At 31.0% G+C, this 17,463-nt stretch overlaps 4 protein-coding genes across 7 annotated transcripts; 1 reads left to right on the top strand and 3 right to left on the bottom strand.

Moving 5' to 3' along the window:
- Position 1: 1 nt before the first annotated feature.
- On the bottom strand, positions 2 to 3,460 carry LOC105285019 (odorant receptor 33b). 2 transcript variants are annotated; one of them, XM_011348935.3, is made up of 3 exons: positions 2,790 to 3,460; positions 548 to 1,271; positions 2 to 411 (listed from the first exon to the last, which is right to left on the bottom strand). In XM_011348935.3, the coding sequence occupies exons 1-3, from the start codon at positions 2,946 to 2,948 to the stop codon at positions 68 to 70; spliced, it is 1,227 nt and encodes a 408-aa protein (XP_011347237.2). In that variant the 5' UTR covers positions 2,949 to 3,460; the 3' UTR covers positions 2 to 67. The 2 variants fall into 2 exon arrangements, with proteins under 2 accessions (XP_011347237.2, XP_026823828.1); XM_026968027.1 differs by having other exon boundaries at positions 2,731 to 2,819.
- Positions 3,461 to 6,298: 2,838 nt separating this feature from the next.
- LOC105285018 lies at positions 6,299 to 10,394 on the bottom strand. Its single transcript, XM_026968040.1, has 3 exons — positions 9,975 to 10,394; positions 9,417 to 9,589; positions 6,299 to 6,407 (listed from the first exon to the last, which is right to left on the bottom strand). Exons 1-3 carry the CDS (start codon positions 10,194 to 10,196, stop codon positions 6,389 to 6,391), a joined length of 414 nt encoding a protein of 137 aa, XP_026823841.1. The 5' UTR covers positions 10,197 to 10,394; the 3' UTR covers positions 6,299 to 6,388.
- An 88-nt stretch (positions 10,395 to 10,482) lies between these two features.
- Positions 10,483 to 13,824, bottom strand: LOC113561504 (odorant receptor 33b-like). 2 transcript variants are annotated; one of them, XM_026968028.1, is made up of 3 exons: positions 13,271 to 13,824; positions 11,029 to 11,752; positions 10,483 to 10,892 (listed from the first exon to the last, which is right to left on the bottom strand). In XM_026968028.1, the coding sequence occupies exons 1-3, from the start codon at positions 13,427 to 13,429 to the stop codon at positions 10,549 to 10,551; spliced, it is 1,227 nt and encodes a 408-aa protein (XP_026823829.1). In that variant the 5' UTR covers positions 13,430 to 13,824; the 3' UTR covers positions 10,483 to 10,548. The 2 variants fall into 2 exon arrangements, with proteins under 2 accessions (XP_026823829.1, XP_026823830.1); XM_026968029.1 differs by lacking the exon at positions 13,271 to 13,824 and adding an exon at positions 13,212 to 13,219.
- A 596-nt stretch (positions 13,825 to 14,420) lies between these two features.
- Positions 14,421 to 17,186, top strand: LOC105285020 (endoplasmic reticulum aminopeptidase 1). Of its 2 annotated transcripts, XM_026968026.1 has the most exons (4): positions 14,422 to 15,136; positions 15,527 to 16,059; positions 16,386 to 16,616; positions 16,757 to 17,186. In XM_026968026.1, the coding sequence occupies exons 1-4, from the start codon at positions 14,948 to 14,950 to the stop codon at positions 16,770 to 16,772; spliced, it is 969 nt and encodes a 322-aa protein (XP_026823827.1). In that variant the 5' UTR covers positions 14,422 to 14,947; the 3' UTR covers positions 16,773 to 17,186. The 2 variants fall into 2 exon arrangements, with proteins under 2 accessions (XP_019889046.1, XP_026823827.1); XM_020033487.2 differs by having other exon boundaries at positions 14,421 to 15,136; positions 16,386 to 17,186.
- The last annotated feature ends 277 nt before the right edge of the window (positions 17,187 to 17,463 follow it).

Here is a 17,463-nt window from a genome sequence, read left to right as displayed (position 1 = left end):
AATATATTTATGTACATATTTCATATTTTAAATATGTTTATGTCTTTCTAACAAATAATGTTTTATATTAATATTGTGTAAACATAATTCGTAATACAGAAAAGTAAGAAGCCGAAGCTTTCAGAATAGTTTTGAAAGTATTAAGATCCATATTATAAAATTTACCTACTCTTATGTAAACGGGATAAGTAGCACGAAACATTATAAAACATATATCTCGAGTAATATTTATAGGTAAATCATACCATTTACTCAAATAAATCGCGGTAGAAATTGCTTGTGTTCTTAATGATAATATTTCTCCTACATAAGTGTATAAAAATAACTGAATCATTAATATACCGAAAGAGAGTATACTTCTTACAACGAGGAAAAAATCAGAGATTGCCAATGACACAATAAACTGCAATCCTAAAAAGCATATTTAATAGTCAACAATTTATTTCTTGTATAACGATTAAATCAATATTAATTTCATCAATATTAATTTATTAATGAAATTTATTACTTTTATTCTTTTTTAAATTATCAGTATTTTAATTTTCACCTATTATACATATGAGCGAAGCTTGGAAGATTAGTTGAGCACTCAAGATGATATCAAGTGTGTCCACAATGTCCTTAGCTAAATTCAAAAGCAAACAGTGCCTTTCGATCAATGCGACTAGTTTAGTCTTGCCCCAAGAATCGTTTCCCTTTCCTTCGTGGAACCGTGATAGTTGTAGACCAAGTATTTCCAGTTGACCACAAAGGTGCATGCAAATGCCGAATAGAAACACATCACTTCCACAGTTCCCTGTGGCTAGACTGATCAGTTGAACAGCTTGAACGATGCATATGCCGAAGCACGCGACCTGTGCATTAAACGGACAGATCATATCGTGAGGCAATTTTATGACTCGCATCTCCTCCACGGACATGCTCAATGTAATATTCTGCAAAGAAGACATTGTCACAAATGATAAAAGTGATTCAGCTATTAATGGAATAATAACAATATATGAAGAACACATCTGAGAGAAAAAGACAAATCTCCCCAGATTAGCGTAACGAAGCATGACTTCTCGATGATCTCGCTGTGCAACGTATATCCAGTCACTGGCTGCGTTACACATGTACTTCGATAAATCATCACGATGCAAACGTATTATTGATATTTTTATAATGGTCAGAGTGCCAATTGTTATCAATGTGAAATGGTCAATGATTAGATTCAAATTAGCACCGTCGTGGTAACCAATTTCCATGCTTAAATACGCTACCATGAGTGCCTGTCGAGATAAAACAAAGATAAAATATATATTTAAGACTTGTGTGTTTTCTTGGAAAGAAAATTGTAATTATATGTATATGTACGAGTGAATGACGGTTGCAAAAGATATATTAATTATATTCAGTGTTGGGAACGTTACTTAAAAAAAGTAACGCGTTACCGTTATTTTTCGTAAAAAGTAACGCGTTATCGTTACTCGTTACCAATTTTAAAAAGTAACTCGTTACCGTTACCGTTACTTAAAAAAATAACGATTCGTTACTTTTTTATAAAATATTTAAATAAAATATGTACTTGATTAAAAAATGTAATTATTTTTATTTTTACACAGTTGGAAAATTTGTGTTTTCTTGTTAAAAAATATGCCGGTTAACATTGTTGTGTTAAATATTTAACACATTCATGTGTTAAGTTAACATGTTGCTGTTGTGTTAATTCAAGTCAAGTGTTAAATTTTTAAAACAACTAAAAAAAGTGTAAAAATTACACATTGTGCACCTAGTTTTTATTTTACACAATAGATATGTTTCGTATTATTAGTGACAAGTTTTATCTGTTAAAATTTACAGAAAACTATGTTGAGAGTAAAGATGTATGTAAAAATAACTTTTTTTTCGAGTTAATTTTATCATTAAAAATATGTTGATTTTACACAAAATTTATTTCAAATTACTTCGCAGTTTGCATTCATTTTGGGTTAAAATATTAACATAATATTAGTGTCACCATTTAACATATCCTTATTATGTTAAATTAACACAAAAATGTATGTGGACCGTTTGGGACATGTGATATCTGTTAAATTTAACACAAATGTTTCGCCTGTGTATATATGTTAACATTTTATTCATATATACATATATGTATATATATTATTTTAATAATAATAAATTGGTTTTGCGAAACTCTTGCACTTATAATTGCACATTGTTTTACTTAAAATGATAACACTAAAATTAATAAGTAATAAAAAGAACTTAATTAGTAACTAATGAAAAGAACTGAAAGTAAAGAGCTGTTGCCTGAGTGGAATCTGTGCGTTCATTCTGCTGATTTATTGAGTAGAGATAAAAATTAAAATAACGATAAAAGTAACGGTTAAATTCGTTACCGTTACTGTAAAAATGTAACTACGTTATCGTTATCGTTACAGACAGCAAAAAGTAACGATCGTTACCGAAAAATAGTAACGGTAACTGTAACGACGTTACAAGTAACGCGTTACTTCCCAACTCTGATTATATTATCCTTATAGTTGACATTTAAAATATGCTAAATGCTAAACTGGCAAGCATCATGTAATATGTTATATATTAATTTCTACATAACACTTTATATTTGCATGTTTATTTGTTATTACGCATTTTAAATAAAAAAACTTTTTTTAACGATAACCCGCGATAACTGCGATATATGTAATAACTTTGATACCAACAAATTGCATTGAGATATCTTACTTCACATGTTAGTATATATTACATGTTACTGAACTATAGGCAATATTTCGATGTTTTACCAGTGTGACTGTAACAAACAATGCGCGAAGTTTCGCGAAGTTTTTACTAGAATCCACTGGCCATGAACCGACAGGCCACATTATTCGCTTATATGGAAAAAATTCACGAGTCATTTCTTTATTCCATGTTTTGCATGAGTCCATCTTTGCATGTTGCATTAAGGGTTATAGGGTGATCGAGTGTAGGCAGGAGCCAATGCGCCTTATTTACGTGCATTATTGATTGCAGTTTATTTCGCTATGCACCCTAGTGTTTTCCTCAGCCTTTATCAACTATTTGTGCAATTGCGATCTTCATGACTCATGCTAATTCGTGACAAATTTTAGTTCTAAGGTCTGTCATCGGTTCAATAGCTTGATGATAAAGCACATGTTAGTCTCCCATATAACATCTCCCCACCTCATTAAAACTCCTATCTATAAAGTTGTGAGACCTTTTTCCACAAGAAAGTTTTTACGCTATATTCGCTATGTTCGTTTTTTTATGAAGATTGGCATCCGAGAATCGTAGAAAAAATTTATTTACCGAAAAGTGAAACATTTGCTCAAATGGATAAAAGGTAACAAATCATAGACAAACCTTTATACTAAAAACACTGTTTTTTCTTTTGACTTAGAAAAATGCAAGACATAACTTAAATAAATTTATTAAGTATAACATCTCCTAAATAAATTTTACGTCGTGTGATTTTAAAAATCTTATTACAAAATATTCTTTTATGCTTTAAAAAAAACAATAAAATTATATGCTTGATATAACAATAAATATATTTATATTGTTATATTAAAAAGATTATGTGCACATAAAGAAATAATTGTGAATTGCAATCATGATCAGAAATTTTATTAAAATCATATATACAGTCTGTTTGACAAGAGCGTGTACGGCGAAACTCGAAAACGACTTGGGATAATAAATTGAAAAAAAATACACACATTATGCATGATATAGACTGTGATGCTTTATTATTAATAAGTTGTCCAGTCGCCTCCATTATCAATAATTGCCTGGCATCTCCGAGGCATATTTTCTACTAATTTTATTAGTACGCCAGACGTGCACCTTCACCGGATGTTTAACGGTCCGCTCGATGAGTCTATTGGCATGGGTAGACCAGGCACGTCTGATAGAAGACTTTGCCCAAAAAGAAGCTTCATCTGAAAAAATTATGTTGTCCCAATAGCGGTCCAAATTTTCTTTTGCCCAAGCAAGTCTTTTTTCGACGTGTTTTTCGGACAGCAACGGTTTCTTCATTGCGCTTCGAAATTTCACTTCATGAGCCAGTAAACGTCTTCTTATAGTATCACATGATATATTTAGACCCTTTTTATGTAAAACCGTTTGCCCGCCACGCAATGATAAACGAGGATTCTTCTCAAACATCCGTAAAATCATTCTGTCCTCCTTTTTCGTCGTTTTTTTGCACAGAGCCACGATCCGGCAGGTCATCAACGTTTTTCACGTCGGAATAGCGTTTTACTCACTTACTTACAAATGTCTTAGATTTTTTCATGTACTTAGCAGCCGCTCCGTAGGACATTTTTGGTCCTTTCGGATGCAAATATAGAAACACGGCTTCGTAACGTGATGCGTACGCGGCACTCATGATTAAATATGTCCTTCTGTGACCAAGGTCAAACGATAACTAAGGCTTTCTATACAAAGCATTTTGGGAGAAGGGTTCCGCTATCTGCTCGCGTTCAAATCCCCCCTCTAACGGTTTCTAGGAAAAAGTTTCTCCGTACATGCTCTTATCAAACAGACTGTATATACATATCAATTTGTTTTTTATGTATCAGCATACTATGTCAAATACTTTATAAACTTTGAATTTTTCATGTGTAATCATTTTGTATTCATAGTAGTTTCAGCGTGTCACTCAAGTGTACAGTTGGACGACGGAGAGTTAAATAATTTTAAAAAATATAAATGTGTAGCCTTTTGTGATATATGCTACATTTTTGTGTATAATATTTCATTTTTAAGATGTAGAAGTTCGCAAAGATTTACGGAAAAAGTTATCAGATAGATTCTATAATATTAAGATTTTATAATATTAAAATGTAATTCACATGCAATTTACTTTCTCATGCACTTGCATTTTCATTTTATTCATATAAATAGCAAAACTTTTCATACATTCTACCATCTATAAAAAAATAATTTATGGTAGAATATTAACGTGAACCATTGAGAACTTCCACATTCTATTAATTTTGATTATAAAAACAAAATTAACAAAATTTATATAATTTATAAAAAACTATATACAGGGTGTCTCAGAAAGAATGGGACAATGCTCGTGTGCAGATAGAGCGGACTGAACTGAGTCGAAAAGTTTTGTACCATTTTACAATTTTCGCAATAGTTAACGAGTTATTAATTATTAAAAATTACTGTATTATTCCGGCCTACCGCCGAATGCAAGTGCGCGGCGAGATGCGACCGCCTAGCGATCGAGGTTGCTAGGCGCGCGGGGTGTTGTTTATTACAAGTGGCCTGTCTAGCTATTGCCACTGCGATCGCTAGGCACTCGATCGCTAGGCGGTCGCATCTCGCCGCGCGCTTGCATTCGGCGGTAGGCCGGACTAATACAGCGATTTTTAATAATTAATAACTCGTTAACTATTGCGAAAATTGCAAAATGGTACAGGACTTTTCGACTCAGTTCAGTCCGCTCTATCTGCACACGAGCATTGTCCCATTCTTTCTGAGGCACCCGTATATATGTAGACGTACAATCAATAGCATAAGAGCGTGTAGGTACGTAATAATTTCGACAGTTGCATTTATTTAGCATGCAACATTTTCATGCGGCAAGATTGTTAATATACATTAAGTTAGAACGTTTTAAAAGTTTTTTAAATTTTAGTAATTTATTTAATAATTTTAAGAGAGCTAAGTCTCAGTTTTGTTAATGTTTACACGATAGTCGTAAATAGACAAAATAAGTGCTACGTATGTTAGTTCGTATACGTATAGATTCGAGTGTTTTTTGCTTTCCGAAAGACCTCAAATTATCGCTTGCAACCGCTGCCCAGTACATAGGAAAGTTAAAGCAGTGCATAAGGAAGTGCAATAATATAAAGGGACCAAAGATGTTGACAACTTGCCTGAGAGAGAACAGACGCGATCTACAATATCGAAATCAGAGAACAAGATGGTCGCAATTTTTGAAAAAAAACCTTACATGTACATTGTGACGGGCTCAGAAATTATTAAAAATTAAAAAAATTAATTAAAAAAGATATTGACATCAACCTGAGAACAGTTAAAAAACGTCATTTAATATTCGTTTAACGTTATTTTGTGTTCTGGAAAAATATAGCGTATATGCGCTTGTGCCATTGACTGTACATTGCTACATCTTCAAAGTTCGCATCTCATTATGTAAGACAAGATATGCACGAAAATATGAAAAGACAAACAGATATTACCAATATTAGTATTAGATGTTAATATTATTGCAATAGCTTGGATAAGACAAATAATCTTATACATGCTGTCCGGAGGCTCAAGGTATTCTATGGCGCATCTTGATGGTATTAGATATTCTCGCAAATTCTCGTTCGTTGCATTAATCTGTTTATTTTCGCCATTATCCACAAGAGAAAGTACTGCAAGTATCACACAACTAATGTAATTGAAAGACATTAAGAAATAACAGAGAAATCTCTCCATAAAAGCATGTCTTCGCATGATGGCGCGTTGATTCCCATTTTCGATTGTCAAATAATCCTTTAAAGCGGAGCCATAATTATCAGTTAAATTGTTTGCATAAATGCGAAACGATATCGTTTTCAGCATACCAAGCGATGCACAACAGATTAACATAAGGCAGTCTATGTTCATTCCTGTGTCAATGCAGCCCATATAAAACTCGATAATAGGCAATAGATCAGCAATAGACTCTGTTGATATACGTAAATAATTTATTTTTTTTCATCGAATCTCTTTTGTCAAAAAACATCCCATTTATACCAGAAAAATTTCTGTTTCATGAACGTTTCTAAATAAATGTTACATTTAAATGGAAATAATAAACTTTAAATCTTGATGTATAAAAAAAACTTTTAGTTCTCCATTATTACATAAAAAAATGCTGAAATTGATCAATTTATGTAACAGGAAGAAAAAATATTTTACATTTTTATAGATTTAATTTAATCCCTACAAAACCCTTTTTAAAAAAAGAAAAAGTATTTACGCCAAGTACATAAAACGTGTCGGACTTTGCAAAAACAGTGTAATTCAAAAACTCTTTCTAAAAAAGAGTATTATACAAATTTATTTATTCATTCAAAAATATACATGAAATCAATACAAGTAGCCAAGTTATCGTTGTTATTATTCGAAAGTGCACTGTTCACAAATGGATATGAAATCAATGGACTTTATCTAGTATTTCTTTAAAAATGGATTTTGTCAATGCAATATCCAATAATTATATACAACAGATTTATGCAAAATTAATCCAACAATTATATAAAACAAAAGTTTTATATCATAGTGAAGTAAAAAATTTGGCGTGCCCGGATTGCATTAATTGAATTCTTGTAAATATATTTATAATTTCAAAATTGCCTTGGAAATATAAAACATCTCTTTCTTCTTTAATTGTTGCTTTTATATATTTATATTTCTACAAATATTGTATGTAAATCGTTTCATTACTTCACGCAAATAATTTGTATACTGTAAAACATTGGTGAGCATTGCATCGTAATACAACCCGGGCACGCCAAGTTTTTTACTTCACTATGATATAAAACTTTTGTTTCATATAATTGTTGGATTAATTTTGCATAAATCTGTTGTTGTATATAATTATTGGATATTGCATTGACAAAATCCATTTTTAAAGAAATACTAGATAAAGTGCAGTGATTTCATATCCATTTGTGAACAGTGCACTTTCGAATAATAACAACGATAACTTGGCTACTTGTATTGATTTCATGTATATTTTTGAATGAATAAATAAATTTGTATAATACTCTTTTTTTAGAAAGATTTTTTGAATTACACTGTTTTTGCAAAGTCCGACACGTTTTATGTACTTGGCGTAAATACTTTTTCTTTTTTTAAAAAGGGTTTTGTAGGGATCTCACTCCTTTTTGTACATTTTTAAAATTTCGATAGCATAGAATTTCAATATTCAAAAAATAAATTATTATTTAGAGATTATTATTTTTATTATTAATTATTAACAGATTGACTGTTATTAATAGATTATTATTTTTCTAAAAAAAATATGTATGCACCCTTAGCATTTCGAGGCCAATGACAAATGTCAATGTCTCAACTTTTAAATCATTTACGGAAATCCATTTTGTATCCTTAGCTCGCAACATGTTCGTGTAATGTCCATTATTAACATTTTCACCATGATAAAAAATAGCACTGTTAACTTTAAAATATTTAGATAAAATAAGTACTTCTAGGTACATCTAGGTACTTCTAAGTACTACTAGGTACTTGGCTAGTTAACTATTGATTTCATATTTAGTTTTGATTTTTCTAAATAGTTTTTTAAACTTTTTGTTGTGTACAAGGTGGGATTTTTTATGTACTTGGCGTACATTTTTCCCTTTGTGAGATTCTTTTAGTGGGATCTCATTGCTTTTTGTAACTTTTTAAATTTTGAGATATCTCGAATCCGCTTGCGCAGTCTTCTTTAGAATCGTTTGCAGTTGTTTCGTTTCGTTTGTAGTTGGACCGAGATATCTCAACAAAAGTTAGCAATTTTTTATTTAGACAAATGTTAATAACTTTTGAAAGTTCAACTATAAACCAAACAACTAGAAACGATTCTGAAAAAGACAGCGCAAGCGGATTCGCGATATCTTAACAAATGGCAAAGTTAGCTATTTTTTATTTAAACAAATGTTAATAACTTTTTACAGTTCAACTACAAACGAAACATCTAGAAACGATTCTGAAAAAGACAGCGCAAGCGGATTCGCGATATCTTAACAAATGGCAAAGTTAGCTATTTTTTATTTAAACAAATGTTAATAACTTTTTACAGTTCAACTACAAACGAAACATCTAGAAACGATTCTGAAAAAGACAGCGCAAGCGGATTCGCGATATCTTAACAAATGGCAAAGTTAGCTATTTTTTATTTAAATTAATGTTAATAATTTTTGAAAATTCAACTACAAACGAAACAATTAGAAATTCTGAAAAAGACAGCGCAAGCGGATTCGCGATATCTTAATTAGGTTATATTAATTTAAGAGAAAACTAATTAGTTAATTAAAATTGTTGTTATTAAATTTGATTATTTCGATGAACCGCGCGCGTTGATCTTTACCAACGAATAAATTAGGGCGATACGCATACTATTACTAAACGAGTCACTGTACTTCAGTTACATAAAAACGCGCCTTGGTGGACAAACTCGCTTTGAATACATGAAAACGCGTCTTGGCGGACAAACTCGCTTTGAATGTGTCGTGTGTATGTGAGACTGAATATGAACACTGGAAATCAAAAGTGTCATTTTACATGAACTCGACTCGAGATCTCGGGATTGACTGCACCAATTTTATTCGGGTTACTCGCAATCGAAAGTGCGTATCAACATTATATAATAAAAGTATCATTAGATTTTCTATTACGATCTTTGTTTCCGAGAATATTTCATCGGAAAATCTGACAAGGCGAAACTCGAGATAAGGCTACTTGGTAGCGCCTCGACGATGCCGCGCCAGTGCCGTGTCAAGCGGCAATTTCTCATGCGGCTATTTATTTTTTTAGTACTTGGCGTCGCGACGCTACCGCGTCGCTTGATCTATAAAATTTAATTTAATCTTAATAATCTATTAATGTGTACATATTCATTATTTTAGTATTTAAGTAATATCATTAAAAATAAAATATAAAAATGTAAAATATTTTGTATTCCTATATAATTGACCATTCAGTATTTTTTAATGTATTATTAGAGAACTAAAAGTTTTTTTCATCAAGATTTAAAGTTTATTCTTTATCTTCGCAAATTAGAAAACCAAATTTTACAGCATTCCAAGCTATGGCTTAGAAATTTAATAATTCATTAATAATCGGATACGGAAGGTTTGTTTAAAACAACATGATGTTGTATAGAATTTATATACCTACATCTTCAGTCAATAACGCCTTAAGAACTACCGAAATAAAGCTCAAAAGATGCATACCGCGGAACAAGTGCCGTAGATCCATCGTATCAGCGAATACACGTTATAAACTTGTAGTAGCCAAATGCCGATAGGCCATGTCAAGAATTTAAAGGGAGTCATCGCGTATGTGATATCGCTCTTCCATCGTTCACCTGCCATCGAATTGAAGTAATAACCGAACTGATGCCAATAAGCATTACATGTTCCCTGTATCGGCATAACCCAGGCATTCCGACTCATTTTTTATTCAGTTTGAATGTATACAAAAGTGTCTTTCAAATTGTACGTCAAAAAGACTATATCTTTCTACTATATACGAACTGTTCGAGAAAATATTTACCTACATGTTTCGCGACGTTGTACTTTGAATGTTTAGTTAGATACTAAATTTCTGATATGAATATTACGTATTTTATCTGTTCAAAACTTATATGTATGACGTAAGTGACCATCTTCTTTTTTTATTTTATAAATTTTCCAGAAAAATAAAAAGCCAAACTTAAATATATATCTCCTATTTTATCAAATATATTTATGTACATATTTCATATTTTAAATATGTTTATGTCTTTCTAACAAATAATGTTTTATATTAATATTGTGTAAACATAATTCGTAATACAGAAAAGTAAGAAGCCGAAGCTTTCAGAATAGTTTTGAAAGTATTAAGATCCATATTATAAAATTTACCTACTCTTATGTAAACGGGATAAGTAGCACGAAACATTATAAAACATATATCTCGAGTAATATTTATAGGTAAATCATACCATTTACTCAAATAAATCGCGGTAGAAATTGCTTGTGTTCTTAATGATAATATTTCTCCTACATAAGTGTATAAAAATAACTGAATCATTAATATACCGAAAGAGAGTATACTTCTTACAACGAGGAAAAAATCAGAGATTGCCAATGACACAATAAACTGCAATCCTAAAAAGCATATTTAATAGTCAACAATTTATTTCTTGTATAACGATTAAATCAATATTAATTTCATCAATATTAATTTATTAATGAAATTTATTACTTTTATTCTTTTTTAAATTATCAGTATTTTAATTTTCACCTATTATACATATGAGCGAAGCTTGGAAGATTAGTTGAGCACTCAAGATGATATCAAGTGTGTCCACAATGTCCTTAGCTAAATTCAAAAGCAAACAGTGCCTTTCGATCAATGCGACTAGTTTAGTCTTGCCCCAAGAATCGTTTCCCTTTCCTTCGTGGAACCGTGATAGTTGTAGACCAAGTATTTCCAGTTGACCACAAAGGTGCATGCAAATGCCGAATAGAAACACATCACTTCCACAGTTCCCTGTGGCTAGACTGATCAGTTGAACAGCTTGAACGATGCATATGCCGAAGCACGCGACCTGTGCATTAAACGGACAGATCATATCGTGAGGCAATTTTATGACTCGCATCTCCTCCACGGACATGCTCAATGTAATATTCTGCAAAGAAGACATTGTCACAAATGATAAAAGTGATTCAGCTATTAATGGAATAATAACAATATATGAAGAACACATCTGAGAGAAAAAGACAAATCTCCCCAGATTAGCGTAACGAAGCATGACTTCTCGATGATCTCGCTGTGCAACGTATATCCAGTCACTGGCTGCGTTACACATGTACTTCGATAAATCATCACGATGCAAACGTATTATTGATATTTTTATAATGGTCAGAGTGCCAATTGTTATCAATGTGAAATGGTCAATGATTAGATTCAAATTAGCACCGTCGTGGTAACCAATTTCCATGCTTAAATACGCTACCATGAGTGCCTGTCGAGATAAAACAAAGATAAAATATATATTTAAGACTTGTGTGTTTTCTTGGAAAGAAAATTGTAATTATATGTATATGTACGAGTGAATGACGGTTGCAAAAGATATATTAATTATATTCAGTGTTGGGAACGTTACTTAAAAAAAGTAACGCGTTACCGTTATTTTTCGTAAAAAGTAACGCGTTATCGTTACTCGTTACCAATTTTAAAAAGTAACTCGTTACCGTTACCGTTACTTAAAAAAATAACGATTCGTTACTTTTTTATAAAATATTTAAATAAAATATGTACTTGATTAAAAAATGTAATTATTTTTATTTTTACACAGTTGGAAAATTTGTGTTTTCTTGTTAAAAAATATGCCGGTTAACATTGTTGTGTTAAATATTTAACACATTCATGTGTTAAGTTAACATGTTGCTGTTGTGTTAATTCAAGTCAAGTGTTAAATTTTTAAAACAACTAAAAAAAGTGTAAAAATTACACATTGTGCACCTAGTTTTTATTTTACACAATAGATATGTTTCGTATTATTAGTGACAAGTTTTATCTGTTAAAATTTACAGAAAACTATGTTGAGAGTAAAGATGTATGTAAAAATAACTTTTTTTTCGAGTTAATTTTATCATTAAAAATATGTTGATTTTACACAAAATTTATTTCAAATTACTTCGCAGTTTGCATTCATTTTGGGTTAAAATATTAACATAATATTAGTGTCACCATTTAACATATCCTTATTATGTTAAATTAACACAAAAATGTATGTGGACCGTTTGGGACATGTGATATCTGTTAAATTTAACACAAATGTTTCGCCTGTGTATATATGTTAACATTTTATTCATATATACATATATGTATATATATTATTTTAATAATAATAAATTGGTTTTGCGAAACTCTTGCACTTATAATTGCACATTGTTTTACTTAAAATGATAACACTAAAATTAATAAGTAATAAAAAGAACTTAATTAGTAACTAATGAAAAGAACTGAAAGTAAAGAGCTGTTGCCTGAGTGGAATCTGTGCGTTCATTCTGCTGATTTATTGAGTAGAGATAAAAATTAAAATAACGATAAAAGTAACGGTTAAATTCGTTACCGTTACTGTAAAAATGTAACTACGTTATCGTTATCGTTACAGACAGCAAAAAGTAACGATCGTTACCGAAAAATAGTAACGGTAACTGTAACGACGTTACAAGTAACGCGTTACTTCCCAACTCTGATTATATTATCCTTATAGTTGACATTTAAAATATGCTAAATGCTAAACTGGCAAGCATCATGTAATATGTTATATATTAATTTCTACATAACACTTTATATTTGCATGTTTATTTGTTATTACGCATTTTAAATAAAAAAACTTTTTTTAACGATAACCCGCGATAACTGCGATATATGTAATAACTTTGATACCAACAAATTGCATTGAGATATCTTACTTCACATGTTAGTATATATTACATGTTACTGAACTATAGGCAATATTTCGATGTTTTACCAGTGTGACTGTAACAAACAATGCGCGAAGTTTCGCGAAGTTTTTACTAGAATCCACTGGCCATGAACCGACAGGCCACATTATTCGCTTATATGGAAAAAATTCACGAGTCATTTCTTTATTCCATGTTTTGCATGAGTCCATCTTTGCATGTTGCATTAAGGGTTATAGGGTGATCGAGTGTAGGCAGGAGCCAATGCGCCTTATTTACGTGCATTATTGATTGCAGTTTATTTCGCTATGCACCCTAGTGTTTTCCTCAGCCTTTATCAACTATTTGTGCAATTGCGATCTTCATGACTCATGCTAATTCGTGACAAATTTTAGTTCTAAGGTCTGTCATCGGTTCAATAGCTTGATGATAAAGCACATGTTAGTCTCCCATATAACATCTCCCCACCTCATTAAAACTCCTATCCATAAAGTTGTGAGACCTTTTTCCACAAGAAAGTTTTTACGCTATATTCGCTATGTTCGTCTTTTTATGAAGATTGGCATCCGAGAATTGTAGAAAAAATTTATTTACCGAAAAGTGAAACATTTGCTCAAATGGATAAAAGGTAACAAATCATAGACAAATCTTTATACTAAAAACACTGTTTTTTTTTTTGACTTAGAAAAATGCAAGACATAACTTAAATAAATTTATTAAGTATAACATCTCCTAAATAAATTTTACGTCGTGTGATTTTAAAAATCTTATTACAAAATATTCTTTTATGCTTTAAAAAAAAACAATAAAATTATATGCTTGATATAACAATAGATTTATTGAAAATTTAGCAGACAGGCCGTACTGCGAACGATAATGATCGGAAAGTTTGCACACGACAAAATACTTTAAAGTCGCAATAATTGACCGAATTTTAGAATTTGCAATGCATGACAGAGCCGACGATGTTTGCGACGTCACGAAACCATAGAAGATCGACATCCGTTGAACAATTAATCTGTTTACTGTAACGATTATCAAATTAATGATTTAAAAATTTATTAAAATAAATTAACGATTTATAACTTTAAAGCCCGTGTCACACTACGCATTGCGGACGCGGATCGGATTGAGATTGCGGATCGCAATTCAGCCAATCAAGGCGAGGCAGCTTCGTTTTGATTGGCTGAATTTCGATCTGCGATCCGCAATCTCAATCCGATCCGCGTTCGTAATGCGTAGTGTGACACGGGCTTAATGGAGCTAGACAAACAGTTCGGAGAAAGCGCTTATAATTTCGCCAAAATATAATAGAATATAATAGATAATAATATAAAGATAATACGAATAATTAAATGGACCAATGTAAGAAAATGGTTATTTATGTAGCGTATTATAAATGTTTGCACATCAAGTCTACATAAAGATGGGTTCTTTGATAAAGTAATCCATGAAGAAGATTTGGAAAGTATGCAATATATTGTAATCACTATATTGTACAATGTCCAATAAATCGCTACACGAATGTGGTAATCATCTTATGGAGAAAGGAAGAAACATTATGTTTCAGATTTATTTAACTTTTTGATGTACCTAACGTATCGCTCGATAATAATCTAATGATTAAATTCTAATCCGTTATAACTTAGAAGTTATTGCGAACTTTTCAATTGTATTTTCAAATCTATTTACATTCTCTACGCATACAATGGCTGACAGAATTCTTATATGAGTGAACCGTAAACATGTTTATATATTCTTTCTACTTCTTGTGTCATTTCATATATTCGTATACCTTGGTCGTGATAAGATCTAACCACGATGACAGTGTATTGATACGTTTTCAACATAGAGAGCTGTTAACGACAATAACAAGTAATTGTACGGATTACTTTATACTTTATACATTAAAATCGTTACACTTCACAATGTTGGTAAGTCATCAGAAATAATTAATATATATTTATTCTCATTTATTCATTTTCAAAGATAAAACAAGATATAGTGATAACGAGCAAATAATGTACGTTAGAGATACCGGAAAGACGTAGAAGAGCACAATGTTTTGATATGAAAAATAAATGGTAATTTAGTTCTTTGTCGTAAAGTGTTATTATACATTGTGCTTAAATTTGTCTCGCTATCAGATGTGACATACAAAAGGAATAAACTTTTGAAGATCTTGTGAAATAATTTTAACATTATTAATAATACGATTTATTACTGAAAAAGAAAAATTGAGGAAAGAAAAGGACGTTTTTTTATGGATGTACACGATATGTTATAATCATTTAATTTTTTCGGATGACGAAATGTTGTTACAGATATTTGGAAGAAAATTTCGCATCTCATTCCTTCAACTATTTCTAAGTAGTATAATGTTCACTACTGTGATAACATGTATGCAAGCGAAAGATCGGTCTACCAAAATTAAACCACATGAAAAACTTGGTTATCGTTTACCAAAAGATGTACAGCCGCGGCACTATACTATCAACATAGAATTTTCTAAATTGCTGTATTCTTTACGTGGCAAATGCGAAATTGATATTGAAATTTTCGAACCAACATCAAATATTAGGTTACATAGTCCCGTACCGGAAAGAACCGAAAAGCTAATAAAATATGATATGATAAAATTGAGTATGAAGAATAATAGCGTAGATGAACTTACAGCTGACGAATATATTCCAGGGACTATCGGATACGGGGAGGAGAACATTCTAAACCTCTATTTCAATCAGCAGCTATCTCCTGGACATTACTCCTTGTCCATCTCATACGAGACAAATATTAGTAAAGGCATAGAAGAAGGTTATTTTATTAAAATTGTATTCCCACCTGAAGCAAGACGACAGTGAGTTAATATTATAAATACTTATCGTATTAAAATATAATACCTTAATATACATTAATGTAAAATACACATTAATATACAATAATAATTATTACGTGTTATAGAGTAATAAATAATTTTGAGAGACTATCTACTGTTTGAATTAACATTAATATGTAAAACATTAGACAAGGTCCCTCAAAATTATTTATCTATGATAACACGTAACACTAAAACATGCTAACCGTTGTGCTTTAAATAAAGCATTACGCTTGCCTCCACTTGATAAGTTTATTTAAAATATTATTTAGATAATGTAAATTATATTAGGAATGTCCTTAAAATAGGAACACATTATTGGCAACAAATATTCAATCTATTGAAACTCGACAATTGTTTCCATGTTGGGACGAGCCGGAATTTAAAACAACATTTCGAATTATATTTACTCATTCACACGGATATATGATCTGTCCAGATGTGTGTATAAAGGAAACATATACACACAATGATTATAAACAAGAGTGGATCCGGACAACTGTTGTCACTACAAATGCAATATCTACTTACCAAATGATGTTTGTGCTAACTGATTTAAAGCTTCTATCTCTCACTTATCGGCATATGCCATACAGTATATCCTATACCGACGAACCAATAAGTATATTTAGTCTGATAGCGAGTAGACCTAGCGTGGGAAAATATATGGAATTTGCAGGAAACGTGACTCTTAAGCTTCAAAACTCTACGTGGTACAGGAAAATTCCTAAAAGAGTGTTTATAAATCAATATGCATTTCCTATGGCTATCCCATTTGATGTCATCGGGAAACAGAAGCTCATCATTTATAAGTATCTGGACAATGATAAGAATTTCATTAATTTTATATTTTAATAATGTAAAATTTAATAGCATTTCTATTGAATCAGAAAAAAATGTATAAATGAACATTTTACTATATTAGCAACATGAAGTTCAAAATAAAGAAACGTGGACATTTTCATTTCTTATTGCTGATAAACTTTCATATTTAAATATCATTTGACTTTATACATAACATTACCAAATTCTAACATGTTTATATGATATATACACATGTATATAGTAATATATTCTATAAAATGTATAGTAATATATTAAATATTATATTTTAGAGAATCACTTCTTTCTTATAATAAAGAAACAGGTACTAGTGTTCAGAAAAGAGAAATAGCTCGCATAGTAGCGCGTGCAATGATATATCAGATGATAAATATTGGAATCTCACCATCGTGGTGGTCTCACTTATGGTTGAATGAAGGGCTTGCCACTCTTATTCATATGGAAATACTAGATGAGGTTTTTTTCTGTTATTAACGCAAGCTTCAATAATATACTATTATTCTATATTATGAAATAACAGAAGAAGTTATTCTTAAGACGAGA

Source organism: Ooceraea biroi, chromosome 2 (assembly GCF_003672135.1).
Source record: "Ooceraea biroi isolate clonal line C1 chromosome 2, Obir_v5.4, whole genome shotgun sequence".
Lineage (NCBI taxonomy): Eukaryota > Metazoa > Arthropoda > Insecta > Hymenoptera > Formicidae > Ooceraea > Ooceraea biroi.
The sequence above is the reverse complement of the archived record's forward strand: the minus strand, read 5'-3'. Positions and strand labels throughout refer to the sequence as shown.